Raw genomic sequence first — 18,396 nt, forward strand, 5'->3', positions numbered from 1 at the left:
TCTGTGATGTTACTGGAATGACTTTATATGGCTTTGTGTTGGTTTAAATGCTAATGGCCACATTTCAAATTAAAATAGTATTTTGCTGATAGACACAAACATGACATATGAAAGAATAGTTAATTTCCCTGATTGTAATGTGTTTTATTTCAAGGAAAAAAATGTTCTTTTTTTAAGGGCTGTGGGAAAAAAAACCATTATGAAGGGTTTAAGATAGATTTCTGCACTTTGGGAATTGGAACTTGTGCCTATGGAATTTTTGGAGCAGCCTAAGCTACCTTTTAGCTTGATATGTGTGCTAGAAATTTTTTCATTATCATGTTTTGTGATATGTAATAAATTCAGGGTGCTGTGCTTAAGCTTCGCTTCAAGTTTGGGAACATGTGTTTCCCTCATTCCAAACCCTGGCAGATACCCCTACCCTCTGTAGCACCTCCTCTCCCACCCCACTCCCCACCTATCCTTCCTTAGACCCCTTGTGAAAGAGTGAAGTCAATCCCTGACTCTTAGAAGGTGTGTTTCTTCCTCTGTGGAGCAAGCGAACTATAATCATGATTTCTGAGCCTCTGCTTTCCTGTCTGGGAAGAGTGCTGCGTTCTCTCCTCCTTTGATGTCTCTTTAATAAACATGTTGTCTTTATTTGTCTTTGGAAGTGGCCTCCTGGGCCACCTCTCAATTTTCTCCATGATTTCTGTTGGAAACAAATTCTCTGTCCTGTGTCTGTTTACTGCTCTCTCCTAATCCTGTGTATCATTGAAGACATGCTGGAGACAGTTTTTGTTTTTATTATGCAATTATGTCATGTGTATTTCAGTAAAATGTCAACCCATCAACAGAGGATGATGTTAAAAATTATCCAAATAAATAGTTTTCTATTTCTTCTAATCAGACCTAGTCCAATCAGTTGAATGACAGTGAATAGGATTCTCTGCTGTTATTTAAACAGAGTGTTCCCACCCCACGGTGCCTTGGGATGTGGATTACGGTACCTGATTTCCCTGATGCATACTCGGTGCCTGTCACCTGTGTCTGTTTTGTGCAATGGCAGTGGGTGTCTCAAACCTGGTGTCTTATTTGGGAGCCTCTGAGGGGCTAACAGCTCTTTCTTCCCAGTGATCCAGAATTAGACAGTGAATCCCTGGTTTAATGTATCATCCCTTGATAAGTGTGTCCTAGAGAACACTGCCTGGCTGACTTGAAGGCTGCTCAGTACTGCTGGGCTCGCCCTTGCTGCGCAGGCCTGCAGCTCTGCTGTGAAAGAGCTTTCACCCACTTGGCATTGGAGTTGCCTTCTTCATGTCCCCCTGAGAATGGTATGGGTGTGCCTCTAAGAGAAATGATTTCCCAGGCTCAGATGTGCTGGAAGCTTGGGTCCTGGGAGAGTATATACGTGTGCGTGCATGTGTGTGCCTGTATGTGTACATGTGGGCACGTGTGAGCATGTGTGTCTTGTGCCTGTGATCAGAGGGACAGGTGAGTGAGGGGCAGTCTTAGCATGCCACGGAGTGTTCTGGGTTTGGACCTCCGACACCTTTGTCGTTCTCCTGTGAGACCACAGCATTCCTAGCTGGGAACCTTAAAGATTTGACTCCAGGCCGCAATTTCACCCGCACAGTTCATAAAATGGAAAAGTCTGCTGCTCTTTTGTTGAAAGAATGGTTCGAACCAGACCCAGCCTGGTTGGTGCACCATCTTTGAAAAGATCCTCTCCTAGGCCGAGTGCTGCTATGAACAAGGCCATTTTCACAGGAGCCTCTTGGGCGGTTCCGTGCGCCTTTCGGTTCTAGATGAACATCCCCCACCCCCGACTGGCGTCTGCAGGAGGCCCATCCGAGCATTCCCACACGAGGGGCTCAGCCCTGCCTCATCTGGCAAGACTGCGACCACCATCCTCTCTGACCCCCACCCCACCCCCTCCACTACCAGGTGTGTCTCAGTTGTGGTCCTGACGCTTTGTCTATGTCCTACACCCACCCACTGCCAGGGCGTGTGGAAGAAGGGCAGAGCAGGGCCCCCCTTCTCTGCAGACTGCCCTCACATTGGGGAGCATTGGCTGCAGATGGAGACCCACACAGCCAGACCCCGGACGTCCTCCACACCTTTAGTGGCCACTGAGGTGCAGGCAGACTGCCAGCACCTTAAGGGGTGCTGCCTGGATACAGGACGGGCGACCTTAGACCTGGGGTGGGGAGGAAATGCCTCTCTGAGATGCCAGTGTCTATGTGGCGAAGGATTGAGTAACTGTATTGTCCCTATTAAGCTTGCCGGTTTTCTCCAAGTCTTCGGTGAAAACATAATTTTCCTGGAGCCAAGAGCTAGCCCTTGCCCACAGATAGTCTGTAAGCATCTTAAATGTTTCCCTAACGCAGTTAGGTACAATGGGAGGCCTTTTCCCAGGCCCTGTCCCGAGGGAACCTGGGGCCCAGGGTGAGGCAGGCTGGCAGCAAGGGCCCTGGGGAAGTGCAGAATGTCTGTGAGGGGCCTGAAGGGCTCACCTGGTTGGTCTTAGACCACCTCCAGAGGCTGGAGCCCCTTTCAGTGTCTTGTGGTCTTCAAGAGGATGACCCAAGCACCGGCCATTCTCAGCCTGAGCACAGGCTGCAGACCAGGTGCCCACGGGCCACGGAAGCCGGCCCTGCCCGTGGCCCAGGTCCGTGCGCGTCTGTCCACCGTGTTGCGGTCCTGAGTGTGCTGTGGCTGCAGTGTGTGTGTCATCCCTCACTCCCATGGCTTTGAAGCAGAACCACTGGCCTGGGCGGCTGCTTGGTCTGCTCGCCCTCTGGCCCCTGCACTCGACTCCCTCACCCTCTGGCCCCTGCACTCGACTCCCTCATCTGGAACACGGCCCCTTGCCCACCCGCACTGGAGAACAGCCAGGCTGTGCCCCTCGCCCCACCTGAGGTCTGGGAGGTGGCGCTCTGCCGCCAGGCTTCCATGGACTGTCATTTAGACCTGGGCCTGGGTTCTTGGCCATGGCAGACCCTAGTACTGGTAACCAGGCCTTGTTCCCTGCGAGTGGAGGTGTTTGGAAAGGTCACTGGCCTCAAGCACCCCAGCCCAGGCCATCTTGAACTGCCGACCACACCCTATATCCCTGAGCCCACAGGGACACCATCAGGGGCATTCAGACAAGTGGTCAGTCCCCTGGACTGACTTCTTCCTCTGGAGAAACCTTCCTTTCCCACGACTGACTCAGGCAGGAGCACAGCCAGGACCCAGGCTGCCCCCCACCCTCTCCCCCGCCCTGGCCACCCATGTCGTCTAACTGGTTTTGCCGTTCTCATTGATCTAGGCGGGATTAAGGACACTGCATGACATTGGGCCAGAAATCCGGCGGGCTATATCATGCGATTTGCAAGATGATGAGCCAGAGGAAACAAAACGAGAAGAAGAAGAAGATGTGTTCAAAGTAATTATTCCACGCCTAGCTACACACTGGCCACTTGGAAAATAGCAGGGCAGGAGTCCAGTTGGGGCAGTTAACTATCTGCAAGAGAGCCTGGAGGACGCACAGCAGCCCTCAGGCCTAGAGGGGCTTATGGACCCTGCCTTCCCCTCCGCAGCAGACCCTTCCCATCCCCCCAGGACCCCTTCCAGGGCCAGGCCTGCTCCTCCTCTGAGCTTGCTCCTCTGCCGCACACTGGCCACTTCGGAGGAGCTTGGCCACAACCACTGGCTGGTGTGGACGAGCATCCCAGGTCCTTCTAGCAGCTGCCGGCCCTCCCTACCTGCTCTCTCCCCACTGGGCTGGCTCTTTGGTCTGCCAGCCAGCCCTCTGCTTCCTAGCCCCTGGCCCAGAGACATGCCTGCGGCCTGGCCTCAGCTGCTGGGGCCACCAACAGCCCTGCTGGGTGAAAGTCCGCTTACCTCGGAGCAACTGGAAGAGCCCCCTCGAGTGACAGCCACGTGCTTGCTCCCCAGCTCAGGAATCGGTAACCTTCCTCATTTCAGGGGGACCAGCGGCTACACACACAGGCACCCCGATCACTGAGACACTCAGATTGTTTTCCAGGGATCCTACGGAGCTTACCTAGAATTTGTTTTTCATGTAGAAAAAAAAAATGACCTAACATAGCTAGCCTGCATCAAATATTTGTTAAATTACCTGGTGTTGTCTCCCATTATTTTGCAGAGAAATGGTGCCCTGCTTGGAAACCATGTCAATCATGTTAATAGTGATAGGAGAGATTCCCTTCAGCAGACCAATACCACCCACCGTCCCCTGCATGTCCAAAGGCCTTCAATTCCACCTGCAAGTGATACTGAGAAACCGCTGTTTCCTCCAGCAGGAAATTCGGTGTGTCATAACCATCATAACCATAATTCCATAGGAAAGCAAGTTCCCAGCTCAACAAATGCCAATCTCAATAATGCCAATATGTGCAAAGCTGCCCCTGGAAAGCGGCCCAGCATTGGGAACCTTGAGCTTGTGTCTGAAAATGGGCATCATTCCTTCCACAAGCATGGCCGTGAGCCTCACAGAAGGTGCAGTATTAAAAGGTAACGTTTCAAACGGGTTTGCACTTGGTAACATATTGTTGGCCCCAGGCAGGTCTTGCTCACTCCATCTCCAGCAGAGGTGGGGGATTCCTTGTGGGTGTTTCCATGAGTACCTGTGAGTGCCCTCAGGTCCTAGCAGGCACTGGCCACGTGATGGTCCCAAAGGATAAAGGGCCACAGGCCAGCCTGCAGCTTGCCCCTTAATACAGCATCTGCAAACTCGACCTTCCCCAACCGTCCCACAGACTCAGGGACAGGCATTGGCAAGCTTGCTCTGTGATGGGCCAGAGCGTAAACGTTTTAGAGTTGGAGCACACACAGTCTCTACTGTGACTACTCACCTATGCTGTTGTAGCAAGAAGGCTGCCATGGATAGTACGGAGACACGTGTGCAGCTGCGTCCTGATAAAGCTTTCTTTGTGAACAGTAAAATGCCAGCTTCATATAGTCACATGCAACAAACTACTTTTCTTCCTTTGATTTTGTTTCAGTCCTTTCAGTTCAGTTCAGTCGCTGGGTCGTGTCTGACTCTTCACAACCCCATGGACTGCAGCACGCCAGTCCATTAAAAAGTCTAGCTTGTGGGTCATAGAGAAACAGATGACGGCCTATATTTGGCCCGGGAACCACAGTTTGCTGAGTCCGGCTCTGGGGAGTAACTTGATATATCCTTTGTGTAAAATTCGCTGGAAATATTTTAACTTTTATTTTCTCCCTCCCTCCCATGTTATGCCTTTCCTGGATAGAACCCGCTATTATGAAACTTACATTAGGTATGTGCTCGTTGCCTGTGTTTATGTGTTAAATGCTGTGTGTTCCCGGTGGGACCAGAGGGCCTCTCCAGTGCTGGGAGGTGACCATGCCCTGAGAGCCAGCTCGCCTAGTGTAGGGTGGTCTGGCCCCAGGCTGTGGATGCAGAGCTTTCAGATCTGTATCTGCAGAGACTGGGTTACCATCCAGGGGCCCGCATTCCCATGCCACGTGCCCATAGCTGTAGCCCCACCGGCCTCAGCACAGTGCTGGGGGAGCAGACCTGTGAAGCTGGGCAGTCGTTCTGCTCTGTGGGGTTGAGCCTTTTGTGGGGGCTTTGTGAAAGTGTGACCCCTCACCTCCTGAAGAGCAGGGCCTTCTTTATCTGCCTACATGCAGAGCGCCCTGCTCCCCGTGTGTTGAGCCCAGTGGACTTGTGGGTGGGATGGTCATTGTGTTGGGGATGGGGACGATCCACCTCCGGGTTTACTGATCATCAAGGGGGAAGTCATTGGGGCTGGAGGAGGGTGGGAGAGGGTGAAGAGCTTGGAGGACCCAGAGTCTTCTGTTTGGAGAGGAGCGGCAGCACAGCACCCGGCTGCCTGCGCTGAGGGCTGAGGCCAGAACCTCTGGGTTTCAGGGAGTCATCACATGACCGTCCTGGGTCAGAGCCGTCTTTGGAAAATGCAACAGGTGTTGTCCAGGAGAGTCTCTCTCCCCGGGACACAGTACACAAAGCTCCTGTCAGCCTTCCTAGGTCAGAGGCTCCAGGCTCTGAACTTACCCTGGGCCCGGGGCCTGTGCCTCCCGGGGACCCAAGCAGGCGGCCCTGGAGCCCATCGCTCCAGGTCTCCAGGTCTGTTCTCTTGCTGCTTTCCCAAACTACATCTACTCTGTTGGTTCCCAGGCAGCCTCTGAGGGCAGTGGATTGGTGCTGGCATCATCAAGGCGCTGAGAGAGAAAGCCCTTCCTGGTATATACGTGCATACACACACACAGCCACACAGTTCCCCCAACACATACACCCCCACACCCCATACACACACGGTCTACACACACACCTCCCCACCCCTGCCCACAACACACACACACCACACACAGCCACACAGTTCCCCCCACACATACACCCCCACACCCCATACACACACACTCTAACACTCTCCCCCCACCCACAACACACACACCCCCCTCCACACAGTTCCCCCACACATACACCCCCCACACCCCAAACACACACACTCTACACACACTCCCCCCCCACCCCCGCCCACAACACACACACACACCCCTCCACACAGGCGTGCACACACCTAGCCGCATGCATGCACACACACGTCCACCACCACTGCCAGGGGCAGCAGCAGAGTCTAGCCCCTCCAAGGCAGGAGCACTCCCCGGGCAGGGATGCTCTGGCCACCGCGAGGCACGGCCAGAGGAGCTGCCACCACCCACCCGGCCGCTCAGCTCCTCTCTCCCCACTGCAGGTCTGACTCGGGAGATGAGCAGTTCCCGACGATTTGCCGGGAGGACCCGGAGATACACGGCTACTTCAGGGACCCCCGCTGCCCGGGGGAGCAGGAGTATTTCAGCAGCGAGGAGTACTATGAGGATGACAGCTCACCCACCGGGAGCAGGTGAGGGCTCCATCGCCCAGGGACTGCCCTGGCAGCAGGGGCACGGTCCCCAGGCTGGCGAGTGGTGGAGTGGGGGCCGTTCCTTCAGGCCTGAAGGCTGGGACTCATCAGCCCAGAGCTTGGGCTGGGCTTCACGAACAGCTCCTGCTTCTCGCTCCCAACAAGGGGGTCTCTCCTGGAGGTGAGGGGATGAGAGGTCAGAGGGGCATCACTCAGCAGATGAGCCTCCTGGGCTTCTGTCCTGAAGAAGGGTGGGTGGGGTAGAGTGGGCGTTTGCTGTAGGACACGTATGGATAGCAGGTGGTACAGGGGCAGGAAGGCCATTCACCTCTTCCCCATGGACTGCATCTCACCGTGAATGGGGCCCATCGAAGTGGACGTGTTTGTGCGGCGAGGCCCCTTCTGACCTCTGAGATGGTGTTAAATGCCAGCCTCATGCTCCAGGCCTGCCACAGCCAGACCCCCCCCTCCCTCTACTCTCCACCCTGTCCTCCTGTGGGCCTCGGGATGTCTGACTTCGGGAACCACTGGTTCTGAGCCAACCACATTCTCGGTTTCCTTCTTCAGGGCCGTGGCTCGGAGCACCATGCCTTGGATGCTCTTCCCCCTCTGCTGGCCTGACCCCACCCCCTGCAAGGGCCTGCTCCTCCCTCCCCCAACTGGAACTGAAAGGACCCCCACCCCTAGAGCTCACGGCCCACCCCAAGCCCTGTCTTCCAGCATTAACCTTCTCCAGCCTGCATTAGAATTCTGTGTGCATGGGGTATTGGCTCTGCTCCCTGAGAGTGGGGACTGTGCTTCATGCATTTTCTTGTCCCAGGCACCACCCTCCCGCCACCACCTAGCCACTGGTAGCCCCTTGGGAGAGGGTTCTCTGGGGGAAAGTGGGGCTAGCCCAGCCTGCAAGGCACCCACAGTCCACATCTGAGCCAGGACTGAAGCCACTCAGGGAGGGAAAGCATAGGCGCCTTGCTCCTCACAGGCCTGCCCTCCGAAGAGTTCCTGTAGCAGCCCTTGTCCTCCGTCTAGAATCTTCTGTGGAGCCGAGGGGTGCATTCTCGGCTAGTCCTGCTGTGTCCAAGGTGGCGGCAGTGGACTGTGGACGTGGGCTTGTTAACTGGGCTCTCACGTGCCCCTGCTGTCTCTCCTGGCCTTCTTGGCCACCAGGCAAAGCTACGGCTGCAGCTACTATAACCGGTACCCGGGCAGCAGCTTGGACTTTGAGCGGCCTCGAGGCTACCATCACCCCCAAAGCTTCTCAGAGGACGACGACTCGCCCGTTGGCTACGATTCCCGGAGGTCTCCAAGGCGACGGCTACTACCTCCTACCCCTACATGTGAGGCCAGATTTTTTGTTTGGGATCCAGGCTCGCAGAGGGTAGTGTGTCTGTCCACCTGCCCCAGCCTGGGGGGTGGGCCGGACATGGTCAGGGGCCTTCAGTCCTCAACAGCAGCCCCCTGGATGGAGAGGCTGTTGGTTTTCTTTTCTTCCCCATCCACGTGCCACGTGGTAGGGCTGGAAGCGCTCCAGTGCTGAGAACAGGGAAGGCCGTGTGGGCTCCATGGTTGCACAGTCCATAGCACTTGATGCGGGGCTTTCTGGGCGCACCATCGTTGCCTTTGAGCCTGGGGTCTGCCCTGATGGGTAGGCACGTCCTGCACCATGGTGTCGTCAGGCTCACTCCCCAGATGGGCCCGCCTGCTGAGTGGACTTGAGCCCAAGCCTCTTACCAAGGCCCAGGGCTCTGAGGAGCGCGTGAGGGTTTGTGGTGCCCAGGCCTCCTCCTGTCTCACCTCACTGCCCTCTTCTCCCCTACCTTTGCCTTGGTCTGCCAGTGCCCCTGCTGGGGTCTTGGCGGTGACTGCTAGGGTAGGCACTCCCATCCCAGGGCCGGGGAATCCCATCCTGCAGAGAAGGGGCAGGGGCCAGCTGGTTTTCGGGTACATGTGGCATCACCAGTACTGCCAAGAGAGCTGGGTTACCCCCAGTGAGGACCGTGGGCTGGGGCAAGAGATGAAGCAGCAGCTCCTGCTGTCTCCTGGCTGGGCAGCTTGATTTTGGACACGTGGACATTTTGCTGATGGTTAAGGGATATCCACTTATGGCTTTGCTGAGGAATGAGGTGTATTTTGGGGTAGGACTCTAATCAGTCACCAGAAATAAATGAGACACATCGGCTCTGAGTCTGCCATCTCTGTGCATAATAACAAGTTCAGCTGGGTGGTGCCCAGGCCTGTCTCTCCCCAGCTGTCAGCGTCCTGTGGGCAAGTACAGTCAGACCCATATCCATGGTTAATATTTAATTTCACAGCCCCAAACACAAGCTGCTGAACAGAGCAGTGCTGGGCTCTGTCAGTCCTGGATGGCGCCTGTGCAGGTGGGGCTGAGCCCCGGGCCCCGTGAGTGCCACTGCCCTCCTGTGACCGCCTTTTCTCCCTTGGGTGGTCATGATCGTCCGTGAGTCAAGGACCCTGAGTGGGCAGCTGGCTGCCCTCTTTATTTATAAGTGTGAATAGGTAAAATGCATTGTATTTGCTCTCCTGCCCATGTATTCAGATCTGGGGCAGGGAGACCAATGGAACTCCTATGTGCTCTGCTCCAGAGAGGTTGCTCTCTGCATTAGGGCTGGTTGCGCAGAGCAAATAAGATGACAGGCACAGGTGGATCCCTTTTGAAAACTAAAAGGTGCTCTCTGAATGGTGGAGGTGGTAGTTTTCCTTTCTTGGCTTGAGCCTCTGGTCTCACCACCTGACCCGGGAGGAAGCTAGAGGTGGTGCTAACCTGGGAACCCTGTCCTTCTCTTAGAACACTTGAGTTTGGCCCCGGGCAGCCTGTGGGAGGAAGGCCATCTGGAGTGGATGGCAGGTGTCCATGTTCCCCAGAAGCAGCTAGACCAGGAGGCCCAGCAAGGCTGCATGGTGTATAACAGGCCTGCGAGACAGGCTGGTTGTCTGTAGGGTTTCCTGCCCGGTTGAGCAGTGGCTGGCATGGGCTATCTCTGGTATCCATGCACTTTTGGAGCCAGACCTCCACCAAGAGGGCTCTGCTGCTTCACATGCCTCCCAGGATGCCCACAGGGGCTCCCCAGGATGGTCCCTGCAGTTTTCCAGTATAAGAGTCAGGGGTGTGTGGAGTTGTGCTAGGGTAGGATAAATGCCCTGTGAGCTTAGAAAGCAGAGTTCAAGAAAGGAATGTCAAGGTGACTCAATGCTGCCTTGCAGGCCACCAGTAACAAGAGGTGTCCTGGGGAGCCCTCTGGCCTGTGCACAGGGGCCCAGAATTTAGACTGATCTCCTGGGCCTGGCACCCTGGGGGGCCTTGAGCCTGGATCACCTTGTCATCACTCAGCCTGTCTAGAAGCCTCTGTTTGGAGTGGCTGTTAACAGGACATGCATAGGTGCTCAGGCATGTCTGACTCTGTGCGACCCAATGGCCTGTAGCCCACCAGGCTCCTCTGTCCATGGGATTTCCCAGGCAAGAACACTGGAGTGGGTTCCCATTTCCTTCTCCAGGGGATCTTCCTGACCCAGGGATTGAACCCGTGTCTCCTGCGTCTCCTGCATCAGCAGGCAGATTCTTTACCACTGCGCCACCTGGGAAGCCTGTTTGTGGTCTATTAAGGACAACTAGCCACATTCTTTGTAGTTCAAGGTGTCCTTTCCTGTGTGTTCTGTCTTCCTGGCTAGGGAAGCTGGGTCTTTGCTCCACAGGGGATCTGCCTGTTATCTGGCTGAGCTGTTAGGGCAGGTAGCAGACAGAAGGGTGGTCACAGCCTGGGAGCACCCACGGGACACTCCGGCCCCAGGGATGCTTGGGAAGAGGAGCACAGGCAGTCGGCAGGCACCTGTGGGTTCTCCAGTGAGGTCATGTGTTTGACCTGAGACGCTGCATCCCTGCCACGTGCAGGGCCAGGGGCCTCGAGTCAGAGCATGGCTCTCTGGCTCCTCCTGAGAGAACAGCTGTGTGGAGGCCGAGACATTAACTTGCTCATTTTGGAAACGCCCCTCAGTTGGGCTGCTTTCTCTTCCTGAACTTCTGAGACAACCCCCCACCCCCGCCACCATGCCTGGTGCTTTTCTTTGGATGCCTTGCTTGCTTCCTCCTGGGCCCCTGCTGCTGGACATCCAGGTGGGCCGCCCTGACCCCCAGAGCCCAGGGCCTGACCGCTGGTTCCAGTGTCACACGTGTGCTTCACTTCTCAGCCCCGCGCAGGTCCTCCTTCAACTTTGAGTGCCTGCGCCGGCAGAGCAGCCAGGAGGAGGTCCCGCCATCGCCTGCCTTCCCGCCCCGCACGGCCCTGCCTCTGCACCTGATGCAGCAACAGGTAAGCCGGCCCCCCGGGCAGCTCCAGGGAAGGGACCCCAGTGTCCTGAGCACATAAACACTAGCTGCCGCCTCAGAGTTCCTGTTCTGGTCTTTCTGCCAACCTTGTCCCTTTTCGCCTTCCATTTTTTACATTAATTGCTGTGTCCTACTCTGTTGTGGATGGAGGACAAACTTTGGGAAGGCCCCAGGCATCACATGCCACACACTAAGTAGGCATGGAGGTCCCCGCGGGCTTGTGTGTGCTTCCCTTGGGTGGTCCCGGCTTCTGACTTGGCCACAGACCTGGCCTCACTGTCCCCTGTGCCCCTTGCAGAGAAGGATGCAGGGCAGGCCTGCCGTGGCACCGCTGTAGGTGGAAGAAGCAGACTTGTACCCGGTAGTGCTTCTGAGCAGAGTGCCAGCTGCAGACGAGTTGCCCGAGAGAGAACCAACCCATTTCTCTGAGCGCTAGGTGCCGTCAGCTTGCCCTAAGTGCACTTCCCTATTCAAACCCAGAGTCATCCAGGTGGCATGTTTGTACTCCACGACTTGTGTGTCGTCTTCATGCTTCTAAGCAATTTCATGAATAACTGATTACCACCTGGGGATCAAGAGACAGATTTGGGGCAAAAGAAAGCACAGTCTGCTAGACAGCCAAGTTTTTACAGCCAGTTCATTGAATTACTCAGAGTGCTGTGTCCTTTGGAAGCCCCTATAAACCAGGGCCTTGAGCCTGGCCTATTCTGAGGGCACCCGAGGTTGGGACCCCTGAGGACCTCACCCCGCTTCCTCTGTCTCCTCAGATCATGGCAGTCGCCGGCCTAGATTCCAGTAAAGCCCAGAAGTACTCGCCCAGCCACTCCACCCGGTCGTGGGCCACCCCCCCGGCCACGCCGTCGTATCGGGACTGGACGCCCTGCTATACCCCGCTGATCCAGGTCGAGCGGCCAGAGGCCCCAGACCAGGTCAACGGCAGCCTCCCGTCCCTGCACCGCAGCTCATGGTACACGGATGAGCCCAGCGTCTCCTATCGGACGTTCACACCAGCCAGCCTGACCGTCCCCAGCAGCTTCCACAGCAAGAACAGCGACAAGCAGAGGAGTGCCGACAGCCTGGTGGAGGCAGTGAGTGTGGCTGCGAAGTCTGCACGGGAGGGACGGTGGCACCGGGGAGGTGGTCCTGAGGGCGGGTGGGCTCCAGAGCCAGGATGCCTCTTCTGAACCTGGATAACCACCCACTTCTTAGCAGCAAGGATGGTGCTTAAAGCACAAGTATAAAAACATCATGCCAGCCACCAGGGACTGGCATGCTGCAGTCCATGGGGTCGCAAGAGTCGGACATGACTTAGCTACTAAACCGTAGAAACACCACCCCTGGTGGGTTTCATCAGCTGGCTGCACCTAGGATTGTGTATGTTAGTCCCAGAAATATGACTTGTTTATTCTGAAACGTTTGTCCCCCGTGGGTTTCACTCTTGTTGGGCCACGTGCAGTGTTTGAGCTCCTTTAGATCCCCACTTACCTCCAGGCTTAGTTACCCTGAATGGAGTCTTGCCAATAGGACTGACTGGGTCCCAACAGCATATCGTGCAGTCAGTGCATGGGGTGGTCTTTCTGTCATCCTGCGTCTATGCCCCTGATCCTCTTCTCTGTACAGGTTCTGATATCCGAAGGCTTAGGACGGTACGCGAGGGACCCAAAGTTCGTGTCGGCGACAAAATACGAAATCGCCGACGCCTGTGACTTAACCATCGACGAGATGGAGAGTGCAGCCAGCAACCTGCTGAACGGGAACGTGCATCCCCGGGCCAATGGAGACGTGGGCCCCGTTTCACACAGGCAAGACTACGAGCTCCAGGACTTCGGGCCTGGCTATAGCGACGAGGAGCCGGACCCTGGGAGGGACGAGGAGGACCTGGCAGACGAGATGATTTGTATCACCACCCTGTAGCCCCTCCAGGGGGCCACTGACAGGCTCTGGCCTCAAGGTGGGGCACCGGAGGGCCAGGGGAAAAGTGCCTCGTAGTTAGGAGAATTTAGGCACTAGCGTGGAGTCCCTATTTGCAGTTAGAATTTTGTAACAAGTGATGTCATGCCTCAAGGAAGCCATAAACCTGGCAGGGGACAGCCGTGCCCCAGCTGTGTGGGCGAGGGCGGGTCCAGCCCTCCTGGAGAGGACCAGCGAGGAGGGTCAGACGAGCCCTGCTGGCTTGTCCAGAGCGTTCGCCTGCCGCCCGCAGGCATGGGGTGGGAAAGGTTTAAAGGTGATGACGATCACCACACTTGTGTCATTACCTCAGCCATCGGTCTAGCATATCAGACGCTCACTGGGCCCAGCATATCCATTTTTAAACCCTTTCCCCCCCAAAAAAACACACTGCTTCCGATTCCTGTTGAGCTGTTCTGAAATACAGTGTGTACGTCAGGACCAGCCTACCAGCCGTCATCCTGGGAGCGGAAGCAGGACCCTGTAAGCAGGGTTTTCTGTGATGTGATGCCAGTTTACAGGCAGGAGAGCATCGCTCCGACAGTCGGATTTCTGACTGTCAGGCTAAGGGCAACTGTAAACTGGAATAATACTGCACTCGCAACCAGGTAAACTTAGATACGCTAGTTTGTTTAAAAATTATAGATTTACTGTACATGACTTGTAATATACTATAATTTGTATTTGTAAAGAGATGGTCTATATTTTGTAATTATTGTACCGTATTTGAAATGCAGCAATATCCATGGGTCCTAATAACTGTAGTTCCCCACTAAAATCTAGAAACTACTAGTATTTTTACTTGGGCTATACAGAAGTATAATAGAAGAAACAGAGCCAATTCTCATTTATTCAGTGAAAAATCTTTTGGGGGTACAATCTTTCGTTCAGAAGAACTTGACACTACAGAGATTTTTCTAAAATATTTTGAGTCACTATAAATCTATCTTTACACAAGAGATTCCAGAGGACTATTTGCAGTCTTTTCTTTGGGCAGGGGTTCTGTGATTTGATATTGTAACTTTTGATCCACCATGGGTTGCAACTGTCTTTTGCTTTCCTTTAATAACCCCTCCAATGAGTTCACTGCAGAGGAGGTCGAGCTGGTTACTCGGACCCTGTGGCATTCATTCACAGTCATGGTTTTCTCATGATATTCTGGCATTTCTGGTGCAGAAATAATGGCAGTGGTGAATGAAGTCTCTCTGCTGCTGTCCCCCCGGGACTGGTAAGGCTGTGCATCTGAGGAAATAAGAGTGCTGGAGGCTGGGGGACCGCGGAGGCAGAAGAAGATCTTACAGGACTAGGCGTCGGGGTCTGTACAAACCGAACTGCGGCCTTTTTATAGGACAGTGCTACGCTGTGTGCTCTTTTTGAGGGCTTTTATATGCAACTGAATGAGGGCTGAAGTTTTCCCTAGAACGCACTCTCACTCCCATCCTACTTCTCGATGAAAACCCACTTTGGGATCATCAGACCCATCAAGGCTTCCTTTTCTGTTCACAGGATTATGCTGACTTTGTTGAGTTACCGTGGCAGGGATTCCCTGCAGTCAAAAAGACTAGTAGCAGTTTTTGGTTCAAAATTTTTAAACAATACATGACCTGTTAATGTTAGTTGTTTTGTTTTTTGTTTTTTTTTGTAAATAACACTTTGTTATGAAGACCTTACAAACCTCTTCTTAAAGACATTCTTACTCCAGATCCAGGCAAAAACTTCAAGGTTTGTAAATGACTATTTCCTGACATAAATTCTTTTTTATTAAAATGCAAAACAATCTTCAGAATAAAGCCGTGTAATAATTTTATTGTATTTGGGAGCTCTCCTTGCACAGAGCTGGTGCTTGCCAGCGACAGCCTCTGGAGGAACAGGCGCTCTGTGAGGGCACTGCTGTAATGATGTAGATTTTCCTTATTCTCGTGGCACCTTTGGTGCCAGTGGTAACTTAATGCCAGTTGCAGACAGCACCATTCTCCCAAAGGGCTAGCCCACGGTCACCGTCGTTCTGGACGCCATCTCTCCACCAAGTGTTGGTCTTACTGTGTGGCTTCCCATTGTTAGTCCTAAACTGTCCTACCAAGACCGAGTTTCCTGGCATAGTCAGTGACCTTTGCTAGTCAGCACGTAACGTGGCATTTTTACAGACTGCACCACTCCTAATATCTGTCTGCATTACACCTGGTTCAACTGCTCATCTGACATTAAATTTTTCTTTGTTAAGAAAAATTTGAGGTTGTAGAACATGGTTTCTTTTCTTTCAGGAAACTTTAAATGTCTCTCCTTTTTAGTTCCCCTCCCATCCCCTAAAAAAGTAGTCATCTTGGGGTTGTCCCCAGGAATAGTACATGAAGTCTCTTTCACCACGTGTTGTCCATAATGTCACAAAACGGAAATGGCAAGCACGAACCTCGTTAAATGTGGTCTCTGTGATTTCCATCCAGACATCTGGGCCACACAGCACCTCCCAGCCTGACTCTGAAATATTTCAGAATCAACTGGTGGCTGGGACGGGGAGCTTGTGTAGGCCCTAGAAGCTTTTTTGGTGCACAGAATGGGTTTAACATGTCTGATGGATCGCTTTATGTTGGATGCCACGCTTGTGAGAAAAGCCAGAGCAGTTTATTTTGTGCTGTTTATGCTTCACAGTCCTAAGTGTCTTTGCCCATTGCCTGTTTTCCTGCAAAGGTTTTTATTGTTAGGATGGTGGGCAGTTTGTTCTGAAAGCTGTTAGTTTCACACGGAGTTCCAAGCTCCTTTATTAGCCTCTCCTGACTCAGAAACAAAACTTCAACTACGCCTTCATTTGTGGAAAAAGCTTTTATTTCTCTAAAATGATATTCCTTCTCTACTGGGGATCCAAGAGAGCAGGCAAGAAAGAGAGGCAGGCCCGAGGCCCTTGCTTCCAAGCAGAGAACAGGAGTGAGCGTGGCCGTGAGGGCGCCTTGGGGGGATGGAGGCAGGACAGGCCATGGAAGGCTGCCTGGGTCTCAAGACAGGGCTAGCAGAGAAAGGTGTGTGTGTGTGTGTGTGTTTCTGGTTTCTAACAGAAGGGTGCCTAGGTATTTGATCTGATGATGAGTTGTTCAGCGGAACTATGACACGCCCTTTGGGTGGAGGAGCATGGTTTGACTAAGGAGACTCTATTTGAATTTATGGAAAAGACTCCTGCAGCCTGCACACAGGCTGTTTCTAGGTGCCAGAGCCCCACTTCTGGGACCCACCCTTTGGTGGTCACCTGCAGGCAGGCCGCTGCTCTAGCTCGGTGTCTGGCTCTTACTCCACCAGGAGGAATCCTTTGCTGATGAAGAGGTTCACACATGGGCTTCTTCAGTGGGGTCTGTGTTCCGCAGAGCCTGCCCATCGGCACATATACCGCTTCTGTTAGGCTCTGTCAACCGTTCTGGGACGTGTATATTCTCCTGTTCGGGGGGCACTGCAGGCTTTCTGCTAAGAGGCTGAACAGGTGTCTTCGCAGTTCCTCTAGAGGCCGAGTGCCCTCCATGCCCTTCAGGCCTGCCTGACTGGCTCACCCTCCTTGATTCCGGTCAGCACTTCCCTCCCCTCTGGCCGCCTCAGCCAACAGCCCCCTTTCTTTCTGCAGGCAATGGTTCCTTTGTGGCGCTGGACCCTTCAGACAGCTGGTGGTTAGGACACGGGCCACTGCTCCACTCTGCCTGGCCAGCCAGCACTTAGGGCTCGAGGGGGCAGCTGCCTCAGATAGAATATTCTATCTGAGGTCTGGACCCCAATAGCAGTTTCCCGTTGGGTGTCGGCTATATGACACTCATGCTTTTCTCCTGTGAAATGTACCTGTGTGTGTGGCAGTATTGTGTGATGGTATGCAACGAGCAGGAGGGGCCTCAGTGCCCCACAGTACGGGCCCCCCCTTCCCCATGCGGTTTTGCTCACCTACACACGCACACCAGCCTATCAGCTGCTGTCTCAGAGGCCAAAGGCACCAGAGAATGCAGGTCTGAATGGCCACATCACCTGCCATGCCCCCCCAGAGCGGGTCAGTTCAGTCACAGGCTGGGAGGTGTCACTTCGTGGCCCTCAGAGCGGGGGTCAGCACCCACCCTCCTGTGGCCCTTCACCCCTGCTGGCGGCTCCAAGACCCAGAGGAGGCCTGTGGGCAGGTGGGGGCCTCTCTAGGAGACAGACGTCTCTTGACAGACAGAATTTTCTCTCTTGACCCTCCGCTGGAACAGAAAATAAAGACACAGGTAAGATCAAATAAGATTTTACTCAAACATTTTTAAAGGCAGGCCAGTGTGATGGCTTTCTTCTTTCCACCTTTCTAGAAATCTTTCTCAACCGTGGGGCCTCCAAGGCACTTCAACCCCCTGTGATCTGGGTTAAAGCCTGGAATGTTCCATCCTCCTTCCCTCTGATTCTGGGTCCAGTGGGGCAGGTTTCCAAATGGGAGTTCCCTTTCTTCTTGCCAGACAGGGGCTTCTGGATATAGTCAGAAAAAAATCAATCCAAAATGCATCCCCATGTTCATTACCTTGTAACAACAGTCTGGATAATGCATCTCAGTTCAAAAGTAAGTTATGGAGTTGCCTTGTTGAATTGAAGAAGTTTAAAGATCAGAGATCTGTTTTAAATGTTACTTTGTTTTCCCCCCAAGCTCAAATCTTCGCCAATTCATTTGTCTTTAAATCAATTGCGGTTTTTTTTCAGGATGAGGATCATAGCTCTACTTGACTGCTTTATCCGTTGGCCTGGCTCCCGCCTGGTCTGTTGCTGGCGACATCTGGAGAATGAGAATTAGCCAGCCATGGCCGCTGCTCAGTCCCCGTCTCCCCGGGGCTTTGCGCAGAGCAGGCTGGGGTACAGGTCTGCTCTGGGTTTCTAGGTTTCCTGGCAACAGGAAGATCTTTAAAAATGCTAAATCCTAAAACCCATGGTAGTAAAGAGACCCTGCAGACTCCTGAGTCCTGAAGCCAGGCTGATGGTGTTAGTAAGAACAAGAGCATCGTAGAGGTGGCCTATAAGCCCCTTGGAGGGACCCAGCTGAACACCAGTTCCTGTCTCCCTCTGGGGGTGAAGTCAGGAAGCAGCAGAGAAAGAAGCAGCCCGTTTCTTCCAGCAGGCAGCTTTCCCTCTGCCCAGGCATGTTGGAGGCTCGTCACACATCCCAGCTGAGCTCCACGCTTCCTCACTCCAGGCCTCCGGTGCAGCTTTCAGCCGGACAGGGAGGATGCCCCGGGCTCTGTG

The 18,396-nt window shown here is 53.9% G+C and overlaps 1 protein-coding gene across 1 annotated transcript in view; it reads left to right on the top strand.

Annotated features, from left to right (window-relative positions):
- CACNA1D (calcium voltage-gated channel subunit alpha1 D) overlaps positions 1 to 13,140 on the top strand; it is a 352,772-nt gene extending 339,632 nt beyond the window's left edge. The window contains exons 43-50 of the mRNA XM_052644541.1: positions 3,293 to 3,409; positions 4,133 to 4,500; positions 5,247 to 5,273; positions 6,735 to 6,884; positions 8,052 to 8,221; positions 11,088 to 11,209; positions 11,994 to 12,314; positions 12,847 to 13,140. Coding sequence (XP_052500501.1) covers positions 3,293 to 3,409; positions 4,133 to 4,500; positions 5,247 to 5,273; positions 6,735 to 6,884; positions 8,052 to 8,221; positions 11,088 to 11,209; positions 11,994 to 12,314; positions 12,847 to 13,140 — 1,569 coding nt within the window. The remainder of the gene's footprint in view (positions 1 to 3,292; positions 3,410 to 4,132; positions 4,501 to 5,246; positions 5,274 to 6,734; positions 6,885 to 8,051; positions 8,222 to 11,087; positions 11,210 to 11,993; positions 12,315 to 12,846) is intronic.
- Positions 13,141 to 18,396: the final 5,256 nt, after the last annotated feature.

This window comes from Budorcas taxicolor, chromosome 1 (genome assembly GCF_023091745.1).
Source record: "Budorcas taxicolor isolate Tak-1 chromosome 1, Takin1.1, whole genome shotgun sequence".
Lineage (NCBI taxonomy): Eukaryota > Metazoa > Chordata > Mammalia > Artiodactyla > Bovidae > Budorcas > Budorcas taxicolor.